General features: G+C 48.8%; 2 protein-coding genes across 10 annotated transcripts in view; one reads left to right on the forward strand and one right to left on the reverse strand.

Moving 5' to 3' along the window:
* PHYKPL (5-phosphohydroxy-L-lysine phospho-lyase) overlaps positions 1–4,513 on the forward strand; it is a 29,458-nt gene extending 24,945 nt beyond the window's left edge. For all 3 annotated transcript variants that reach the window (XM_079770108.1, XM_079770105.1, XM_079770109.1), the window contains one exon: positions 2,753–4,513. The gene's annotated coding sequence lies outside the window, so the exon portion shown is untranslated. The remainder of the gene's footprint in view (positions 1–2,752) is intronic.
* HNRNPAB (heterogeneous nuclear ribonucleoprotein A/B) lies at positions 105–22,375 on the reverse strand. Of its 7 annotated transcripts, none has more exons than XM_079770115.1 (8): positions 6,952–7,183; positions 6,642–6,871; positions 5,715–5,883; positions 4,887–5,045; positions 4,587–4,721; positions 2,194–2,314; positions 1,379–1,519; positions 105–389 (listed from the first exon to the last, which is right to left on the reverse strand). In XM_079770115.1, the coding sequence occupies exons 2-8, from the start codon at positions 6,848–6,850 to the stop codon at positions 382–384; spliced, it is 942 nt and encodes a 313-aa protein (XP_079626241.1). In that variant the 5' UTR covers positions 6,851–6,871; positions 6,952–7,183; the 3' UTR covers positions 105–381. The 7 variants fall into 7 exon arrangements, with proteins under 7 accessions (XP_079626241.1, XP_079626240.1, XP_079626239.1 ...); XM_079770114.1 differs by lacking the exons at positions 105–389; positions 6,952–7,183 and adding exons at positions 552–1,160; positions 22,353–22,375; XM_079770113.1 differs by lacking the exons at positions 105–389; positions 6,952–7,183 and adding exons at positions 552–1,160; positions 16,376–16,531.
* Positions 22,376–22,600: the final 225 nt, after the last annotated feature.

A 22,600-nucleotide genomic window follows, 5' to 3' on the forward strand; every position in this document is an offset into this window, starting at 1 on the left:
ACCCCCCAGGAAACCAAGCTTTTTTTTTTTTTTGGTAAATTTTGTTTCAAGTGATGTCCCCTTCCCATAGGATACTTCAACATTGGGAGGCTCTGGCTACCTTGAGCTCTCTCCACCCACGCTTGCCAGAAAATCTCCAACACTGTTTGCATTTGTTGGCTGAGGCAAGAGGGCAAGAGCAGCCCCATCCTCCCCAGCCAGTTCCTTCTAGGAGTGAGGGGAAACAAAACTCCTTTCCAGGCTCCGACCACCTAGACCAGTCCCACAGCCTGCTGCCTCCTCTTGCCACCAGACTTGAGGTGCTCCAATCCAGCAGCAAATAGGTGCTGCCAGAGTAGGCTATTACATTTCAGCCAGGAGGGGGCATCCTTGATTGTAGGTTCACTGTCCTGGAAGACAGAACCCCGTTTTAAGAAAGGTGTTCTAAGGTGTCTCAGAATCCCTGCTGCACAATCTTCACCCCCATGAACAGCTGCCTTAAGCCTCCAGCCATTTCCTTCCTTTAAAGGGGCCCAAGTCCTATGCACCGCATATCCCACACTCACCCAGGCTTGGGGGTTTTTACATTTTTATTTCAAAAGCTTGGATAGCTTCAATATCCAGGTCGTGGCAAAATCAGGACACGTGTAAAATACCTTACAATACATTAGATTCCCAAAAGGTACCAAAAAGTACAGTAAAATTAACACTTCCATTACAGGAAATGTATGACACAAATAATATAAAATTAAAAGGTGAAAAAAGGTGACACTGGTTTCCTAAGATAGACTTTTTTACAACCAGGGTCCACAGGTCCAGGATGCAGAGCGGCAGCAGGAAACAGACCCTCCCACCTGGTTCTGGGTAGCCCAGTAATAAAATCAGCCCACTAAGCCGCTCTGGCCTCTGAGACACCACACGCTGCCTAAAACAACTAGAGCTCTGGAAATAGTAAACAAGAGAGTGATTTCCAGGGGGGAAATTTTAAATAAGATGCACATGGGACAGGCCATAGAAAGTATGCCAAGTTAAATTTGGTACATAATTGTTTGTGTTCACTCAATATCCAAACAAAGCGTGTGCGGTCAGACGGGCACTCTTGCCGAAGCCTCAGTATGGCTTGTAGTTATTCTGATGGCCACCACGTCGCTGGCTCTTCCCGTAATTCGTACTACCCTGACCTAGGGACAAGAACAACAATGATAGCAGCTAGATTTATTGAACATTTATTCCTGTGCCAGGCGCTTGGCTCAAATCCTCACCAGAGCCAACACCCCTGGGGCAGGCTACAAAGCCCAGCCTGTCTGACTCCAAAAGCCCCTGCTGCCAGTGACCCCTGCACTTTCTGTCCTGCCTCCCAGGTGGGTGACTGGATGGGGCCGCCCTCTCTCCTACTTACTGTAGTCGTAGCCGGGGCCGTAGCCGTAATAGCCATAGGGCGAGTAGTCGTAGCCGCCATAGCCGGGCCCGTAGCCCTGCTGGTAGCCGTAGCCCTGGTTCCAGTAGTTGCCGTAGCCCTGATTCCAACTCTGACTCTGACCTGTGGGGGGAGCAGGGCACAGGGGCCCATGGACCATTTAGCACACGCAGGAGCTAGGATGGAGGAAATCCTGCCCTTTGGGTGGCGGGGTTACTATGGCAACTCAGAAGTAGAAGCCAAGGAAGGGGCTGCTGTCCTGGTATAACAGGGCCCTAACCTGACCCTGCACTTAGACCCAAGCTGCAGAGGAAGACAGAACGGAACCTAACTTCTCTCAGGGCCAAAGAGGCAGGAACTCATTCTCACTCAAATCACCCTCTGATTACCCAAACCCTCTCTGGCAGCTTGGCCTTAAAAAAGATAGAGTTCAGGCTTTGGAGTCAGAGGGCCTAGGGCAGAAGGAGGTAAAGCGCCTGGCACAGCCCTGCCCTACCTTCTGCCCACCCACCCATGGGTGGACCAAGACTCAGGACAGCCACAGAAGCCCATCAGGCCCCTCACCCCTACCCCGCAAAGTACAATACAAATCTTCCGCTGCCCTGGGGCCCCAGACCACATGGGAAATATGGGCTCTTCCACTCCAACCAGCAGCAGCACAGCCCAGACCCAGGAGAGCCATTCCTGTCCCTGCCCACCCTGCCAGACCAGAGACCAGAGTAAGCCCCCACAAGACAGGCATGGAAGCTCCATGCAGGCAGGGAAACCAGACCCATATTCATCCATGTTCCACTCACCTCCTCCACTTCCACCACCACCACCACTGCCTCGGTTCCCTCTGTTGCGGTTTCCACGGCCCCCCGAGCCATACTGCTGCTGTTGATAGACTTTTCTGGGCAGAGCCACCTTGATTTCACACTACAAGCCAAGAGGAGGACAGGAAGTCAGGCCACTGGGACAAGTTCTGGGGAGAGACTGTGCACAACGACCTTCATTTACAAACATTCAGACTTGGTCCATCTTCTCAATAGTAAAATATGATAGGCTGTGAAACCACATTTGGGCTAGAATAACTAAAACCTACACAACCAAGATCCACATTAGAGCCTTTTTGGCTCAAACCTTCCCCTAGACTGTACTGGGAATCATGGATACAAACCCAGGGTTAGGACAGCTCCCTGTTTAACAATTGGGAGGAGAGGAACAGCAGGGCCAATGCCAGCTCGTGTAGCAAAACACACCAACTGTCAGGTCTATTGCCACCTTGGTCCTATAGATAAGGAGGTCAGAGAAGGCTTCCCGGATGAGTGCCAGAGAATAAAGTACACTTTCTGACTTTATTTTACTTTTTTACAGGGGGAAAAAAAATTAAGCATCCCACTCAAATGTATAGTGGTGACCCCGACTTCCAACTTACAGAGGAAGAAAGTCACTGAGGCTCAGGGCAGAGCTTGCCTGAAGCCAGACTGCTACCACTACCCCTCCCCCAACCACTGGTCTGTAGCTGGGATGGGCCAAAAACCCTATGTATGTCCCCCAGAGCCAAGTCAAGTTTCTGCTTAGCTCAAAAACCTGCCCATTGTGGGTGGAGGTAGGGTCAGGGACCTTCCAGTGCTCCCGCTGAAATATATCAGAAGTGCATTTTTAAAGTACACTGAAAAAGAACAAAATAAAACCCTGGCTGGTGTGGCTGTTGGTAGGATATTGTCCTGTGCACTGAAGAGTTGCTGGTTGATTCCTGGTCCAGGCACATGCCCAAGTTGCTGGCTCAATCCCTGGTGGGGGTATGGAGGAGGCAGCCAATTTATGTTCTGTGCTCACATCGATGATTCTCTCCCTCCCTCTCTAAAAATTTTTAAGAAGGGGGACATCTGTAATACTTTCAACAATAAAGATAAATTAAAAAAAAAAAAAAGCTCTCCCTCCCCAGCTTTCATGTCTCCCTCTATACCTACACCTAGACCACCACCACCACCCCCAATGCCTTTGCCTTTCCCTCTCCTAAGTTCCAAGGGCCCTTTCTTTTGCTTTTTTAACTTGTTTTCTGAGCTTACACAGCCCAGCTGGCTCACTTCTACCTCTGTAACTTTCTAAAGCAACTTTCTCTTTTGAAAAAATGAAAAAATAAAGTACCCTGACACATACTCTGCCCCCAAGACCAGTGAAAAAACATTCCACATAAGCTGTCCCCATATAAGTCTACTCCTGTAAAACTGGCAAATTACCCCCACCAGTGATACAATCTGATGTTTTCTACCCTACTGAATAGACAACTAAATACAGTATTTCAAGACCCACTGCCAGCAGTGACTAGTGCTGCCCTATAGGCTCTTCCTGCCCATGTTTCATTATGGAAAAAAAAAGAAAAAAGGCCTGTCTATATCCCTATCCACTAGGCTAGCTAATGGATGGTCTTATCCAAATGTCCCCTAGGATCCAATCTCATTTTACATGAAATTTAAGAGTCCAATCCAATCTTTCCAAATTCCCAGCCAGGAGTACTGAAGTTTTCAGGAGCCCCACCCTACTTGTCCAACTTTATCTGGCTGCCACTCCAGCAGACAGAGCCTGTCACACCCTGCCACACCCTCAACACACAACTGCCACCTGGAGAATACTTAAAGCCATACTACCCTCTCTCTAGACCAGAGTTCAGGGGTAACAGCTATCTTTCTCACTTCTGTTCGTTTGAAGGCAAACTGGCCCTGGGTATAAATATAAATGAGCCAGGACCCTGGGGGCTCTTTGGGAAGGATCTTGCTGGGATGGATTTGACTAAACCAGTATCCAAAGGGGATGGAGAAGAACAAAGATTTGGTTTTGGCAGCAATAAGATAGGAGAAAAGCTCTGCAGCGGTTTCTATAGTAAGCAGGACTTCACTGCCAGGGAAAGAAATCAGTGAACGGCAGAAGTTCCAAAATCTGAGAACTGCAGATCTTAGACTCTAGATTCAGAACATCTTAATCTCTAGCTTTAGAGAGACGACTCAGCATGCTACTCTGTTTTTACTGCCAGGCTAAGAGCTCCTTGAAGGCCAAGACCATCTGCCCCCCCAATCAGGGCAGCAGAAAAACAATGAGGTCTCACTACCCTAGAGAGCCCTGAGGCAGCCCAACCCCTAAGTCACACCTGCAAGGGGCAGACCTCTCTTGGCAAGAGGCTAGACACACATAACTGCAGACACTTTACCTTACTTCCACTGATGGTGTGGAACTTTTTCTCTAGAACCTTCTTCACAGGTTCTTCCTCTTCTTTAAAGGTGATGAAAACAAAACCTCGTCTTTTGTTTGACTTTGGATCCATTGGAAGATCAATGGCCTCGATCTGTAAACACAGGCAAAAGCTCAGGACCAGTACCTCCCCAGGGCTCACAGGGAACTGGATGGAGAAAAGGTCCATAAAGCAGCCTCGCTGAGGAGGGCTCCTCCAGTCAGCCAAGGCTGTCAAGGACCAGGAAGGCCACCTCAGGGCAGATGGCAGGCCACTCACCTCCCCAAACTCGCCAAAGTACTCTCTGATTTTCTCCTCAGTGGCTTCAGGATTCAGACCCCCCACAAAAATTTTCTTTACAGGCTCCTTCTTCATGGCCATAGCCTTTTTGGGGTCAATGACACGGCCATCCAGCCTGTGCTCCTTCTGGTCGAGGACCTGTTCCGACAGAAGGAAGCTGGGTTCTAACTCAGCAGCACAACTCTATACAATGCTCTCCTCTTTGAGCCATGGAACCCCAACACAGGTACACAAAATGTTTCATCCCCTGCAAACTCTAACCCCAACCTGACTTTCCAACCCAACCATCAAATGTCAAGTACAGCTGGTTGACCTGTAAATCAGTCCTCACCGCCCCGACTTTTCCCATGTTATCCTGTACACCCTCTTCCTGCCTCGGCAGTTCCAGTTTAAGGCCTATCTCCAGAAGTAAAGCAGCAGTGACTGAAGGAAACGGGGCTGCTTAGGGTCAGAATCCTTACTCCACCACACTTAGCCACCTGTGTGAGCTTTTCTACTTAAACTTCTGAACCTTAGCTTGTTTTCTGTAAAATGAAGCTAAAATAATGCCTATCTCATAACAACCTTGGACTCCTCCAGTCCTCACAGTAGTGTTTGCAGTGTCCAGAATAGGTAGAGGAAGGTAATAAATGTCCACTATCATCTTCCTATACCACTCCAACCCACTCACTACCCTACTAAACCTTTTTTCAAAAACAGGAACAAGGAGCTGCTTTTCTCAAAGCACTCAACCATGTGCAGAACACACAAGCTAATCAGAATTTACTGTCCTTAGAATTTACTGCTTATATAAAGTACCCAGCTTACCTTCTCCACACTAGCAGCATCTTTGAAGAGAATAAACCCAAATCCTCTTGACCGGCCAGTGTTGGGATCCATTTTTATTGTACAGTCAACGACCTCTCCAAATTTGGTAAAATAATCCTTTAGGTCCTTTTTGCTGGTATCCCAGCTCAGGTGACCAACAAACATTTTTCTGAAATGGTAGGGTGAGACACATAGCAACAAGTCTTATAAGAAAGCTGTGATTTTAGGAGGACTGGCCCTAGCAAAGCTTCCACTGAGAAGGTCAGAAATAAAGCCACAATCTGGAACAAGACTATCCCTTGAGCCCCTAAGAGCTCTATCTTTGGAAGATGTTAAATCTTTACTACCCTCCCAAACTCAACCTTGACTCTAACCAAGTTTCAGGAGACCGCAAACCCTGACTGGGCGAGGGAAAGGAAGGACAACCTGGCCAGGGGTACAGGCTCTGAGCGCTCACAACTGAAAGCAATTTGTGTAACAACCATGTATCAAAAGGCTACCGTCTCCGCCATTCTCCGCCACTTCCGAAAATTCGCTCTCAAGGAACTAGCAGCTTCCGGGTGCCCAGACCGTAACCCCGCCCTCGGTAGGAGGCGGAGGAAGGAGTACACGGCCCAGGCACGCGCCAACTCCGCCCACGCAGCCCCCGCGCGGCCCAGACCTGCTCGGCCCGAGGTCCCAGTGCACTCCCCTTCCGGGCGCCCGGCCCGTCCCTGGCGCCGCGCGAGAGGCCCCGGGGCGGCGCCAAAATCGACCCAACAAACTCCTACAAACTCGAGCGCGAGCGGCGGCAAAGCGGGTAGGCGCGGGGAGCAAGTCCGCTGCCCGAGCCGCCCCGGCCGCCCGCCCCTCCCCCCGCCGCGTGGCGCCAACAAAAGGCGGCCCCGGAACAAAGGCGGCGTCCTGTCGGCCCACGGCCGCACCTACCCCGCGTCCTCCTCTTCCTTGCTGGCGTTGATCTTGTCGCCCTCGGCGCCGTTCTGGTTGCTGGCCGGAGGTGCCGCGCTCCCGCCTCCAGCGCTCGCCGCGGCCCCGCTGCCCGGCCCGGCCGGCGACTCGCCTTCGGGGGCGGCCTCGTGCCCGTTCTCGGTGGCGCCCGTCGTCTCCATGAGCTGCTCCTCACCGGTTTCCGACATTAGACCGGAGCGCGGCGGCTCCTGCAACGAGCGGCCACAGCACGTCAGGCCCGCGCGGCTCCCGCCGCCTGCCCCCCGCAGCCCGCGGCCCGGCCGCTCACCTCGCCGCCGGTGACGCCGCGAGGCCCGCTCGTCCCCACCCGCCGGGAAGGTGCCGCGAGGCTCCGCCGCGCTCAAGCTCGCACTGCCCGGTCTCCCCTCCCTCCGCCAACGGAGCTGCCGCAACTTCGCGCGCTCCTCCTCGACCACCGCTGCACGGAACCCACCGCCCAAAAGACTTGCTTAGGCCCGCACAGTACCGCCGCCTGACAATGCCGACTCGTGGCGCTCTTTATAATGCCGGAGCCGGGGCGCCCACCTCGCAACAAGAGGCACGCTCACTGGCTGCGCCCGTCCGTCACTCAACCCTGCGCCGGCGTCCTATTGGCCACGTCGGCGCGCGCACGCTAGGTCCGGGCGGGCTTTGTCCTCATTTTAGAACCCGCGCGAGCCTGGGCCCTGCGGAGCGTTGCCTGATTGAACGACGTTCCAGCCCTAGGCTGAGAGGCCCCAGACATACCTTCCGCCCTGTTAGGCCGCAGTCTCTCTCCTCCCGGTGCCCCCAATCCCAGCATTGACAGTCTCGGCCATTCCATTTCCCCAAAGAGGGAAGTAGGTTCGAACAAGTCTCGCAAACCAAGATCACCTGGCTGGAAATGGCAGAATCCGGGCTGCCGAGCTTGGGCGCTTAGGGTCCCCCAAGGTCCTCGGCTCGGAGGGATTGCGACGCAGATCGCCCTCCCCTTGACCTTGGTGCCCTCAAAGCCCCGCACTCCCGCCCTTTCTGCCGCCTCCCGCAGTAGGGAGACGCGGTTTGGGGAGGAGTCCTGCAGAGATCTGGTGCCTACCATGCTGACTAGGATGTGGCTAGAGAAACTGTAGAACCATGGTGTTCCCCAATCAGGTCGCCCAACACCACCTTGACGATTAGCATCGCGTCAAATGTGTACTTTTGATTACTTAAAATTTTTCATTTAAATTAAGTCACTAATTTTTGCTGAAATTAAAAAAAAAAAAAAAAAAGCAGCCGAAACCGGTTTGGCTAAGTGGATAGAGCGTCGGCCTGCGGACTGAAGGGTCCCAGGTTCGATTCCGGTCAAGAGCATGTACCTTGGTTGCGGGCACATCCCCAGTAGGGGATGTGCAGGAGGCAGCTGATCGATGTTTCTCTCTCATCGATGTTTCTAACTCTCTATCCCTCTCTGTAAAAAATCAATAAAATATATTTTTTAAAAAAAACATTCCACTAACATTTTCAAAATCATGATATCGGGGGTTGGGATAGTTAGTTCTCTTTTTCTAATATACAAAAACCCTTAATATTATCTCCTTGACAACCAAATTTAAAAGGCCTGCATAATCCTGCGATTCCTTTTAATCATATGGGTGAAGGGTCCCAAATGGACCAAGATCACAACCTCTGAAGCCTGGGGATTACCAATAAATAGCACAGAACACAAGTAGCTGACATTCACCCGCTGGATTCCTGCAGCCGGATCCAGTGTGGCTGGCTAGGCCTTCTATTTTCTGATCTGATCTCCTAACAGCCCTGTGAATGGTGGTACCGCTGTCAATTTAGAAATGAGAACACTGAAGCCCAAAGCCTTGGGCCATGGTTTACTCCCCAATCCAGCCAGCCAATGAGTTGCCATGAGAATGAAAAATGTGACAATTTTACACTTGGAAAAAATAATCAACTTCAGAAAATCAAGATTTGGCCACACAGCACTACATTCCCCCCAAGGTATCCATCAACTAGAGCTGGGCATTCACCCCCAGATAAACAAATGTCCTCTGGTTCACCCCACGGCCCACCTGACCACTTCAGACTAGGTTCCATAACTGGAATGCACATATATCCATAAAACCTTGGTCATATACTGAACTGGCTTGCAGTGAAATCCAGAACAAACTCACCACGCCATCTCCACCTAAGCCCTCACCCACCCACAGACATAAGGACCAGGGATGTGACTCACAGGAGATGATGGGTGCAGCTACCCAAGCAATGAAGATAATTCAGGTGATTAAGTTCAAATAGTCTAAATGCAGCCACAGGGCATAACTATTGGGAACACAAATTCACTTAATCTGCCCCTGTCCACCTGGATTCTCTTATCTCTTAGCACAACCTGGGAAACACTTTCAACATGTCAAGTCTAAGGATAACATTCAGACCATGCTTCAAAGTTTGCAAAATGTTTTCACCAACATGGCTTTATTGGAGATTCAAAATAATCTTGTGTGTACTTATCCATAATTTATAGAGGAAAATGCTGAAATCACACATCTAAAACTGTGGCCACAAAGCCAGCATTTCTAACTCCATATTGTTCCAGGGCTCCGGGCTACTGTAGGCCAAGGAGTCTCTGAGCTCCTGAGTTCCTTGGTCTGAATTAGATCTTGTGTCAGCTTTAATTCTGCTGCTCAAATGAAGCAATGGTTTAGAAAATACTTTACAAACTATAAAGAACTGCAGACCTGTGGGGGTCAGTCTTCACCCAGAAAGCTTTTATATTGCATTCAAGGGTATTTCTGACAGAGGCAGAGAACTGGGATGTTGGAAGAAGCAGAAAGTCCCTTTGACACAAGGATCTCTGCTCTTACTGTTGAGTCCCAGCTACAGAACTAAAGTAGAGGGCTTCTTCCATGACAGTGAGGTTCTCAAATCAACAAGGAGCCCAGGCTGTCAGGCAATATATGTATAAAAATGTGTACAATCATCAGTCTAGAACAGTGATGGCGAACCTATGACATGCGTGTCAGCACTGACACACGTAGCCATTTCTGATGACACGCGGCCGCTGAGGCGGCCACATGCCAAGGATGAAACATTTGCTGCTCCTGAGGATGAAACATTTGCGAAATAATGTTTTTTCCTCAAAGTGACACACTACCCGAGTTATGCTCAGTTTTTTGGCGAAGTTTGACACACCAAGCTCAAAAGGTTGCCCATCACTGGTCTAGAATAAAGAGGACAGGCACAAAATACATTTTCAAAGTTTTTAAAATTACGTGAATTCATTTTTCTCACAATCTTTTTTTTCTTTTTTTTTTTTGGCTGAGCCTGCAAAGTGGAAATTGCAGGAGTTAACTACAAATATGACGTGACTGCAGTGGCCAACTCCCACGCAAGCCACTGCCCACTCAGTTCCCCGAGCTCCAGCTCCTCCACTTCAGGGCTAACTCTGGCTCCAGCCAGAGGAAACTTTTTAAAACGCAAGTCAGATCTTGTCACACTGTGTGAAAACCCTGGCTGGCTTCCCACCACTCTGAGAATGAAATCCTAACCCTGAATATGAGAGGGGTGAGAGAGCCAGTTAGGGGTCACAGAAATCCATGCCCCGCCCAAATACCTCCTTGCTGGGTGGTCTGTGAGTGGAAGGGTCACTTCTGGGCCTGGGCATAGAGGCCAGCCTCCCCCAGACCTCCCTTCCCCTGGAGACCACGTGTTCTGATGGTAGAGCTACATTATGGAGAGCTGTTCAACCCATGTCACACTTGCCATGAGCAAGAAAGGAATCTGTACTGTCAAGCTTCTAAGACTGGGGTTTATCTCTAGTTGCAGCCTAGTCAAGCCTAACCACTCCACTGGACTTATGAGGCCTAGCATGAGCCACCTCAGCCACACCTTATTCCCACTCTTCACTCTGGCTGTGCTGATTTATTTCCTAGAACTCACCTGCACCTTTCTGGAAGTACCTTTGCACCTGCTGTTCCCTCTACCTGGAATACTTTTCCCCAAGTTTCACCTGCCTACTCTACATATATGTGTGGGTTGAACTGTGTCCCTTCCAAAAATATGTTCAAGTCCTAACCCCTAGTACCAATGCATATGACCTTATTTGGAAACAGGATCTTTGCAGATGTAATCAAGTTAAGGTGAGGTCAAACTGGAGTTGGTAGGCCCTTAAACTGGTGCCTTATAAGAAGAAAAGATACCCATAGCCATACACAAGGAAAATGGCATGTAATGGCATGTAATGACAGAGGCAGAGATTGGAGTGATGTGTCCACATGTCTTGGTCAATTCAGGCTGCTAGTACAGATTACCACAGACCGGGTAACTTAAACAACAAACATTTACTTTGTCTCACAGTTCTAGAAGCTGGGAAGTCCAAGATCAAGGCACTGGCAGATCTGGTGTCTGGTGAGAACCTGTTTCCTAGTTTGCATATGGCCATCTTTACACTGTGTCCTCACCTGACAGAGAGGAAAGAGAAGGGAGCTTTCTCTGATATATATTTTATTGATTTTTTTACAGAGAGGAAGGGAGAGGGATAGAGAGTCAGAAACATCGATGAGAGAGAAACATCAATCAGCTGCCTCCTGCACACGCCCCACTGGGGACGTACATGCCCTTGACTGGAATCGAACCTGGGACCCTTCAGTCCGCAAGCCGACACTCTATCCACTGAGCCAAACCGGTTAGGCTCTGGTCTCTTCTCATAAACTCACTAATTGCAACATGAGGCCCTACCCCCATGACCTCATCTAAACTTAATTGCCTCCCAAAGGCCTGACTTCCAAACACCATTACCTTGGAGATTGAGTTTCAACATATGATTTTTTTTTTTAATATATTTTTACTGATTTTCAGAGAGGAAGGGAGAGGGAGAGAGAGATAGAAACATCAATGATGAGAGAGAATCATTGATTGGCTGCCTCCTGCATGCCCCCTACAGGGGATCGAGCCCGTAACCCAGGCATGTGCCCTTGACCGGAATCTAACCCGGGACTCTTTAGTCCGCAGGTGGACACTCTATCCACTGAGCCAAACCAGCTGGGGCTCAATATATGATTTTTGAGTCCATAGCGCCAATCAACACCAAGGATTGCCAGCCACACCAGAAGCTAGGAGAGAGGCTCCCACCAGAGCCTGCAGAGGGAGTGGCCCTGCCAACACCTTGATTTTGGACCTTTGGCCTCCAAACTATAAATTTCTTTTTTTTTTTAATTGATTTTTCACAGAGAGGAAGAGAGAGGGATAGAGAGTTAGAAACATCGATGATAGAGAAACATCGATCAGCTGCCTCTTGCACAACCCCCACTGGGGATGTGCCCGCAACCAAGGTACATGCCCTTGACCGGAATCGAACCCGGGACCTTTCAGTCCACAGGCCGACGCTCTATCCACTGAGCCAAACCGGTCTCGGCCAAACTATAAATTTCTGTTGTTGTATGCCACCCAGCTGGTGGTGCTTTGTTACAGCAGCCCCGCCTGACTAATACAATGTCCATCAGACTTCTGCTTCCTCCAGGAAGTGGCCTGTGATGCCCCAAGGAAGTGTCCCTCTCAGAGTAGGGACCACACAGTATTGATACCAACCATGAGCTCAATGAGTTCCTGTATTAGGTCTGTCCCCTTGACCCTGGCACCTCCAGGGCACCTCAATACCTGCAGAATGAATAAAAGATCTCTTGACCTAGGGTTACTAACTGGTTCCTTATGGGCCAAATCTGGCTCAGATGTGCTTGCTTGCCCTACACAGCATTTTCAACATCTTAAGAAATCATTTACCAACATTTATGAAGTATAGTATTTCTAAAAAAAAATGTTCTATTTCCACTTACTTTCGGAAAATTGTTAGATGACATAGTCACACATATCCACAGAAGCTGGATGGGACAGGTGCCATCCAGTTCACCCCAGCCCCCACCAGGTCCTGTCATCTTACTCCTGGGCCCCTAAATTCATTTTCATTGGTGGAAAGCATCTGAGGTGTCAGTCCCTAACTAGGCCCCATGAAGCTCAGCTTCTCCATCTTTCAAACAGGGATGACAACACCTGCCTCTCAGCACTGCTGCAGGGACCCAAGAATGTGTGCCAAGTGCCTGGCAGGTAGCAGGCAGAAAGGAGAGGTGCTAAGACTAGTACCAACACTAACAAATAGAAGCATCCAAGGGAAGACTCCTCCTCTGCTGAGCTTCCCCCTACTATGTCTCAAATCAATTCTCAAAACAGATTTGGAAGTTCTGAAGAAGCTCTAGCCGCTGGTGCCCCGCCCCCCAACCCCAAGTTCACATTCTTATGACAGCCACCTGTGCCCAGCTTGAGTCTCAGAGGCAGCCTCTGCCCAACAAAGGCAAATCAGAGATGCCCAGGACACCCTTCTGGAATCAGACCTCACCTGATCCTCCTAGTCTCCTTAGGAGCCCGCAAGGCTTCATACAGTGGACAGGGCACAAAGAGGGGCTCAGTTTGGTTTCAAGTCACAATCCACTTCATAGCTTTTAAAACTTCACATTCCCAGGCCCCTGGGGTTGGAGTCTCACTTTTATATATATAGCATTCTGGGCACTGGGCATTGGGGTAGGAACAGATTTAGGGCCCACTGCTGCAGACCAGTAGCGGAAAAGCCTATAAAATAGAAATGCCCAGTTCCTCTGAGAGGCAGCAGTGCCTCCTCAAAATATCAGCCCTGGAGGCTCTTTAGTTGATGCTTTAGGGCCTCAGTTTCTGGTTATGGAACAATTCGGTCTATTCACTCATTTATTCACACCTTGGCTTCAACTGCTATTGGCATGTCCACACCCATTTGGAAAGACTATTTTCTGAACTCTAAACCCTCAGGCATAAATATCTCTACTGAACTATCACCAAGGCACCTCAACCTCAGCATATCCCAAATGGAACACATGACATTCCCCTAAGCCCTGACCCTCTGCTGGTGTTTTTGGCCACAGAGAATGCCTCTACCATCTACCCACCTGTGCAGGCCAGGAACATAGCTGTGTCAGCCTCTCTCCCTCACCTCCCCGATTCGGTCTGCCATCTAGCCCAGAATGTGCCTTCATTACTCTGTCACCTGCACTCAGGTTTGGATGACAGGAATATCAGTCAGGGTGGCTACACTGTGGTACCAAGCAGAGGTAAACACTGTAGAAGATTGTTTCTTACAGATTAACAATCCAGGGTAGGTGTTCAGGCGAGAAGCGACTCACTTCCACATGATTATTTAAGGACCCAGGCCCTTCCATTTTGTGGCTCTACCATCCCCTTGGGCCTTGTCATCTGCAGAGGAAACCTGGGGAGGAACCAGTGTGGGAGTCTCCATGGTCCAGGCCTGGAAGGGGCACACTCAACTTCCACTCACATTGCACTGGCGAGAACTCTGTCATGTAGCCTCACCTACAAGGGACACTAAGAAATAAGCTTAGCTGCTTACATAAGGAAGGCAAAAACAGGTTAGGTGCCCAGTCTTCACCACAATAGGCTTTCAACAACTGCATGTTAATGACAATGAAGGGACACCCTAGAGGAAAGCTTTCCTTCAGTCAGGCAGCCTTTCAGGGAACGTCACCAAGCACTTGTCTTGGGTAATATGCTGGCCTCCACCATCAGAGGCCACACTGCCCTGGGAGCTGAACATACTTTCCAAATGGTGAGATGAATGCTATAGCAGAGAGGCACAGGAGGAGAGGGACATGTGGGAGGCACTGAACCAAGCTAGGGAGGTGGGTAGGAAGGATAAGACTTCCCACAAGAACAGACAGGCACCCAGGCTGCACCATGAAGACTGAATGGGGGCGAGGGGGGGGGAGGGTCCTCCAGGCAGAGACAGGGGAAAGGGGGGTTTGGGCAGATAAAGCAGACTGTTTGGGAAACTGTAAGTAGCCCCACATGATACACAGGAGCTGAGACTGTGCCATTGGGCAGGGGCTTTACATACCAACAGCAAAGGATTCCTTTTATCCACCAGAAACAGGAAGTCAGTGAGTACTGGGACAGCAATAGTCCAAGGGTGGGGATGGAAAAGAGGGTCGATATGAGACATTAAGGAGGAGAAGGCAGAACTGCATCCATGTGTGGCTACAATCCCAACTCCATGCATAGGGCAAGGGACGCACTAAGGCTGGAAAGTTGGACCATAACCACCCAGTGGACGGCCTTGAATGCTCGTCCGGGCAAGAAAAGTGGTAGGCAGATACTGTCTGCCTCTCTCAAGGAGAAAACAATCCCACCATAGGTGACAGCCTCTCATTTCCTGGTGAACCTGCCTCACAGGCATGGCCTTCTTTTGTCCATTTCTTCCAATGTAAGAGATGATCGCTTTCAAAGATCAAGCTCAAACCCCTCATTAACAGAGAAGGAAACCAAAGGGCACAGAAAGGGAGAGTTTTATTCTATTCAAGCTGCTATAACAAAATACTTAAAAGACTGAGTGGCTTATAAACAAACATTTTATTTCTCACAGTTCTGGAGCCTGAAAAGTCCAAAATCAAGGCATTGGCAGGCCTAGTGTCTAGTAAGAGCCTGCTTCCTGGTTCATGGACAGCTGTCTTCTTGCTGTGTCCTTACGTGGTGGAAGGAGTGAGGGAGCTCTCTGGGTCCCTCTTATGAGGGCACTAATCTCATTCAGGAGGGTTCCATCCTCGTGACCTAATCGTCTCCCAGAGGCCCTACCTTCTAATACCGGCACCCCCAAGCTTCAGTCCCGAGCAGGGCTACACAACAGAAATACGATATAATGCAAGCCACAAATGCAAACACGTGCATAACATTTCCTAATAGCCACATTAAAAGAGAATTAGGGGGAAAAAAAAAAAAGAGTATTAGACAATTAGTAAAAAGGTATAAAAAAAAACAGGTGAAATTAACTTTAATAAAACATTTTATTTAGTCCAATCTATCCAAAATCTTATCATCTCAAATGCAATCAACACAGAAAATTATTTTACTTGTTTTTTTTGGACTACCTTTGAAACCCAGCATGGATTTTACACTTACAGCACATCTCAATTCGGACCAGATACTTTATTTTTCTATGAGTTTATTTGAGCTAAACTGATGACATTCTGGGAAGCAAGATCTCAAATGCTCTCCGGACCAGGTAATTTTCAAGGGCTCAGTAGCCACATGTGGCCAGTGACCACTAGTTGGACAGCACAGATCTAATCCAGGGATTGGCAAACTATGGCCCATGGCCCAAATCTGGCCAGTTGTCTGGTTTTGTATGACCCTCAAACAAAGACTGGTTTTTAAAGAATAGTATTTAATGACTTATAAATTCTAGGAAATTCAAATTTAGTGTCTTTAAAAATAAAGTTTTTAATTCTGTCAATAAAAATGTATAGATATGTTTTATCTCTTCTTATATTACGTACTTACCTCCATAATACCCTCGATTTTGCCTCTTGGTTCACACAGCAGAAAATACCATCTGATCCTGTGTAGGAAAAGTTGCCCTGACCTGTTCTAGACCATCAGCTCCCCCTAAACTCCAATACAGGAGCTCCAGATTTGGCTTTGGAATCAAGAGGCCCAACCCAAATCCCAGCTGCCAGGCGTCTCTGAGATTTAGAACAAGCCATTTCCCCTTTTTGAGCCTCAATTTTCTTCACTGAAAATCGGGACAGCACTCAAATGGGTGTAAAGAGGGTGAAAAGCCGGCACAGGCCACGAGCTGGTCACTCATTCACTGGTTGCCACTGTCCCTTGCTTCACACCTCTGGCTGCAGCACCTACCCACCGAGCCCCCTCACCAGACTCAGTATCTCCTCCAGCGGCAGCCCCACCAGTCGCCTTCTCCCAGCATCCTGAGCAACCTCCGCCTCCACCGGCCGGAGCCCCACATCCGCGGCTTCTGGATCACTTGGCAGCGCAAACCTCCATCTGCCTAGAATAACTTCCTCCCTCCCGGCCTCACCAAATCCTGTTTCCTGCAAGATGAGACCCACGCCCTGCCAGCAGTGCCACGAGGTCCTCAGCCCTGCGGCTCGGTCTCCAGACCCGACCGTAGTACTTCCGGCACGCCCTCGGGGCGATCTGCGCACGCGCAGGGTTGGGTCCCTCCAAGTAAGGGTCAGTTCCCAGCTGGACCTGGATGTAGGACCCAACAAATACTTCTGACTGGCCTAGTGAGGCGTGGGCCAGATGTTCAGATACAGTCCTTTCTTTCCCCTCGACCCCCATGATAAAAGGCCTCCTCAATTCCGACACCCCACGCCTTAAATCCTGCCTACCCCCAACTCGGCAGAGCTTCCTCCCAGGCACAACCCCTCCCACCTCGCCTAAGTCCTTCTGCTGGCTTCTGCCTTTCCAGAACGAGCTCCAGTCATCCTCTCCCCCCCACCCCCGACCCGCCCCTGCCCAGGTCAGCCAGATCACCTGCTGATTTATGCTGGTCTGGTTCTATGGCATAGACTCTATGCTATAGCGCCTGGCCCACCCATTTTCCTTTGTCACCTCCTGCCTTCTTTTCCTCCTGGGGAAATGTTCCTTCTAAGATTGACTTTCTGGCCCGGCCAGCATAGCTCAGTGGTTGAGTGTCGACCTATGAACCAGGAGGTCACGGTTCCATTCCCTGTCAGGGCATATACCAGGGTTGTGGGCTTGATCCCCAGTGTGGGGCATGCAAGAGGCAGCCAATCAATAATTCTCTCTCATCATTGATGTTTCTATCTCTCTCTCTCTCCCTCTCCCTTCATCTCTGAAATCAATTTAAAAGAAAGAAAAAAAAGAATCAACCAATGAACGCATAAGTAAGTGGAACAACAAATCAGCGTTTCTCTCTCTCTCTCTCTCTCTCTCTCTCTCTCTCTCTCTCACACACACACACACACACACACACACACACACCCTTCCTCTCTATCAAATCAATAAATACACTAAAAAAAAAAACACAAACACATTTTTCTGAAGTGACTTTTCTAAGCTCTCAGTTTTACACAGTAAGTTATGTCCCAAGCAGTTGTGCTGGAGGCGAGTTCCATCCACCACTTGATGGTCCCTCTTTCCTTAGAATCTGGCCCGAACGTCAGAATTCAGTTTTGGGGAGACACCAATTGCTGCTAATAAAACTAGGCGGACGTAATAGGGAAGAGCAACTTGACTAATACTGCCATACAATACTGACATAACTCGCCTAGGAATGAATTAAAACAGATTTCCAATAAATTGCATAAACTATATATAATTTTATTTTTCTCTTCTACTTAAAATCAGCTCCTAGAGTATGCATCTAGCTTGATAAAATTCAATTAAAAAGCTCACCCTCAATAAAAAAATGGTCAAAGGATCTGAACAGACATTTCTCCAAAGATATGCAAATAGCCAATAAGCACAGAAAAGTTGCACAGCATCATTAGCTATTAGAAAAATCTAAATCAAAACCACAATGAAATACTACTTTACACCTACTAGGATTACTGTATAGTAATGAAAAAGTCGGGTAACTGCAAATATTGGTGAGAATGTGGAAATATTGGACACTGCTGGTAGAAATATAAAATGGTACAACCACTTCGGAAAAACAGCCTGGCAGTTCCCCCTAAAGGTAAACATAGTGTTACCATTTTACATCCAATCTATGTCAAGGTACATACCCAAGAGAATCTAAGCAAGCATGTCAAACTCGCGACCAGCGAGCATGCAGCCCACCGACCGTGAGTTTGACATGCTTGAGAGCATATGCCCACATGAAAACTTGTTGTGAACATTCATAGCAGCACTATTCATAAGAATCAAAAGCTGGAGACAACCCAAGTGTCCATCAACAAATGAATGGATAAAATGTGGTATGTCATACAATGGAATGTCATGTAATAACTAGAAGCCCGGTGCACGAAATTCGTGCACGGCAGGAGGTTGTCCCTCAGCCCAGCCTGTACCCTCTCCAATCTGGGACTCCTGGAGGGATGTCCGACTGCCCCTAAACGGGCAGTCGGACATCCCTCTCACAATCCAGGACTGCTGGCTCCCAACTGCTTGCCTGCCTGCCTTCCTGATTACCCCTAACCGCTTCTGCCTGCCAACCTGATCACCCCCTAACCACTCCCCTGCCAGCCTGTTTGCCCCCAACTTCCCTCCTCTGCCAGCCTGGTCACCCCTAACTGCCCTCTCCTGCAGGGTTGATCACCTCCAACTGCCCTCCCTTGCAAGCCTGGTCCCTCTCAACTGCCCTCCCTTGCAGGCCGGGTGCCTCCCAACTGCCCTCTCCTGCTGGCCATCTTGTGGTGGCCATCTTGTGTCCACATGGGGGCAGGATCTTTGACCACATGGGGGCAGCTATATTGTGTGTTGCAGTGATGATCAATCTGTATCTTACTCTTTTATTAGATAGGATAGAGGCCTGGTGCACGGGTGGGGGCCAGCTGGTTTGCCCTGAAGGGTGTCACAGATAAGGATGGGGGTTCCCTTGGGGTGTGGGGCGGCCTGAGCGAGGGGCCTGTGGTGGTTTGCAGGCCAGCCATGCCCCCTGGCAACCCAAGCAGAGGCCCTGGTATCTGGAATTTATTTTCCTTCTACAATTGAAACTTTGTAGCCTGGGGCGGCAGCCATTTCTGGGGCAGTTAATTCACCTTCTACAATTGAAACTTTGTAGCCTTAAGCGGGTGGGCCCGGCCAGGGTGTGCGGAAAGCTTTGCTTCCCCTGTTGCCACCGGCAACCCTGGCCTGCTCTCTCAAGCTCCATTCTGCCGCCATTTGTTTGAATTTGTTTACCTTCTATAATTGAAACTTTGTAGCTTGAGTGGAGGCTTAGGCCTGCAACGGCTATGGAAAGCTTGGCTTCCTCTGTTACCTAGGAAACCTTGCTCTCTGTGGCTGTAGCCATCTTGGATTGGGGTTAATTTGCATGCTCGCCCTGATTGGCTGGTGGGCGTGGTTTGGTTGGTGGGCATGGCTTATGTAGTGGAGTGATGGTTAATTTGCATATTACCATTTTATTAGAGAGGATGAGTACTGAGCGTGGATGAACCTTAAAAATATTATGCCAAGTGAAAATATACCTACACCACATAAACCACGTTGGATCTGGCACAGATCTGTAGCACTGGTGTTAGAAATACATAATGTGGTTTACTATGGACATATTTGCTCTTGGCACTGCATTATCTAAAAAAACTGACACTTGTGACCTGGCCAGGCCAAGGTTCCGACACTTTCACTATCCAGCCATGTTTCATGACCTTTGAGCTGAGGTCTAACGCCAAGTCACAGGTTATGAACAGAGCACAAGCTTGGAGATTAGCAGACCTGGGTTCAAATCCAGCTTTGTGTGAGATGGATGGAGCTATTCACCTTTATAAGCCTCAGGAAATAATGAGAGTATTCTTTGAGAGCAATGGATGAAATATCACATGTAATGAACTTGGCACATAAACATTATTCCTTCCTCCTTCTTATAAGAATTGAGAGGGCTTCAAAACTGAGGGATGAGGTCGGTCACACATTTGCTTGAGTTGGGTTTCCCTGGGAAGAAATTCTCTGCTGTACATATTTCCTGCTGCTATATGCACACATCTGGCAGCACCTCTCCCTTTTGGGACCCTGGCACATTGTCATCTGTCCTATAATACAGAAAATGTTCACAAGAACACCACTCAGAAAGAGGAGCAGAAAAGCACCCTGCAGCAGAGCCCTGCCAGCTGTGTGCTCAGAGGCACTTGGCTTCCCAGGGAGGGCCAGAACTGCTACCACAGGACCCAGGGGAGGAAGAAGGGGGAAGGGGCTTGGAGTGAGCAGTCAGGCAAGACTGACAGTAACCACCAGTCCTAATCCTGGTCCTAAATGGCAGGAAGGGCCGTCTTTTCTCAAGAAATTCCAAAGGAAAAACATTTAAAAAGTCAATTGTTGGTTACACGGTACATATAAAGTGTGTTCACTTTCAAATTATTTTTAAAATTATTTTTAAATGTATTTTATTGATTTCAGAGAGGAAGGAAGAGGGAGAGAGAGATAGAAACATCAATAATGAGAGAGAAGCCCTGACTGGTTTGGCTCAGTGGATAGAGTGTCGACCTGAAGACTGAAGGGTCCCAGGTTCGATTCCAGTCAAGGGCATGTACCATGGTTGCGGGCACATCCCAGTAGGGGGTGTGCAGGAGGCAGCTGATCGATGTTTCTAACTCTCCATCCCTCTCCCTTCTTCTCTGTAAAAAATCAATAAAAAAATATATTTTAAAAAAAATGAGAGAGAATCATTGATCAACTGCCTACTGCACACCCCCTGCTGGGGATTGAGCCTGCAACCTGGGCATGTGCCCTTGACCGGAATCGAAACTGGGACCCTTCAGTCCCCAGGCCGACGCTCTATCCATTGAGCAAACCAGCTAGGGCTAAAATTATTTTTTATTGCTTATATAACATATTTTCATTTTCAATTGATATATTTTCCTATTTGTGAAATTAGTTTGGGTCTAAGGTTAGGATGAATTATAACCTACTTCTTTTTTTTTTTTTTTTTTTGCTCATTCTCAAAATATTTATTTTGATTTCCTTAACTTTTTTTATAACCTACTTCTTATTAAAATACTAAATTTTAAAAATCGATTTTTCAACTTAATGACTGGTTACAGAGTAAAAATTTTTTTGGTTTTGTCAATTTTTTTGGTTTTGTCTTTTTATTGAATTTATTGGAATTAGATTGGTTTGCAAAACCATACAGGTTTCAAGTGTACAATTCAATAAAACCTCATCTGCACACTGCATTATGTGTTCGTCACCCATGCAAGGCCTCTTTCCACCCCCATTTCCCCCCACTTACCCACCTCCACCTACCCCTACCCCCCCTTCCCTTTGGCTATCATCACACTGTTGTCTGTGTTCATGGGCTATGTTCTTTGGCTGATCACCTTCTTTCATCCAGTCCCCCAACCCCTTCCCCTCTGACAGCTGTCAATCTGTTCCATGTATCCATGCCTCTGTTTCTATTTTGTTCTTCAGTATATTTTGCTCATTAGATTCCATATATAAGTGAGATCACATGGTATTTGTCTTTCTCCGACTGGCTTATTTTACTTAGCATAATAATCTCCAGGTCCAACAATGCTGTTGCAAAAAGTCAGATTTCAAAAGGTCAATTTTTAAGTTGGCTTAACTGTGTTCCACGCCACCTGCAGACTTCTGAAGTCCCACATACAGGCCTGCTCTACCACCACAAAAAAGGCAGGCCGTCCATCCCATAATCAAAGGCAATTAATTTGTAGCAATTACCTAATTAATTTCCATGCAGTGTGTTCTAAGACACAGTGGGAGAAATAAGTTGGAGATATTAAGATCCACCCCAGTCCAGTCTAGGCCTGCTGACCTCCCTAGTGTCACTGCCCATTAATCCTCTATAATCACTGCAAACTGGAGGCCGACTCAGGGCTGTCCCCCCACACCCTGGAGTGCGGTACCCCAGTGTCCGCGCAGGTTTCCTCCTCGCCCTGCTGTCTCCATGGTGTCCTCTGTGCGTGAAACCAGGCCGCAGTGGGAACTACAAGGAATAAGGGTTAGGGAGAGGCGGCGGCGGGGAGAGGTCTGTCATTTCAGATAAGGTGGTCATCAGGGGACCCCCTCCCGTGGGTAACCTTGAGCAGATCCCCGCGGGAAGAAGGAGCGGGCCACGGGCTCCCTGGGGAACGGCGTCCAGACCGAGGCGCTTCAGCGAGTGGGGCGTCCATCGCTTGCCGGAAAAGAGAGAGTGTTAGACACGGTGCGAGAACCAAGAAAACCGTTAGCGGCGTCAGGCTTTACCTGCACCTTGGCACCGGGGACACAACACCCAGGACCAGCTCAGGACCGGGGACCTGCCCGGCTGCGCACTGTCCACCTGACGGGGCAGATTCTGAGGCGATTTGGAACCGCAATGGGCTGACTTCGCATTCTAGCTTCCGAGTCGCAGACTCGGAGGTTTTTGCAACGACCACGTCCCCTCAGACGTGCTCGTGCTCCCTGGGAGTCCTGGTGATGCCGAACTCCCACCAGCCCCAGCGGATTCCCAA

The sequence above is a fragment of the Cnephaeus nilssonii genome (genome assembly GCF_951640355.1).
Source record: "Cnephaeus nilssonii genome assembly, chromosome: 5".
Classification (NCBI taxonomy): Eukaryota; Metazoa; Chordata; class Mammalia; order Chiroptera; family Vespertilionidae; genus Cnephaeus; species Cnephaeus nilssonii.

What these genes read in the sequence shown, in the direction of transcription:
- HNRNPAB (XM_079770114.1), bottom strand. Translation starts at nt 6,850, where the DNA reads ATGTCGGAAACCGGTGAGGAGCAGCTCATGGAGACGACGGGCGCCACC. An exon ending in ATGCTGCTAGTGTGGAGAAG is followed by an intron (nt 5,046 to 5,714) that starts GTAAGCTGGGTA and finishes CTGTCGGAACAG; the next exon opens with GTCCTCGACCAGAAGGAGCA. An exon ending in ACACCATCAGTGGAAGTAAG is followed by an intron (nt 2,315 to 4,586) that starts GTAAAGTGTCTG and finishes CTTGGCTTGTAG; the next exon opens with TGTGAAATCAAGGTGGCTCT.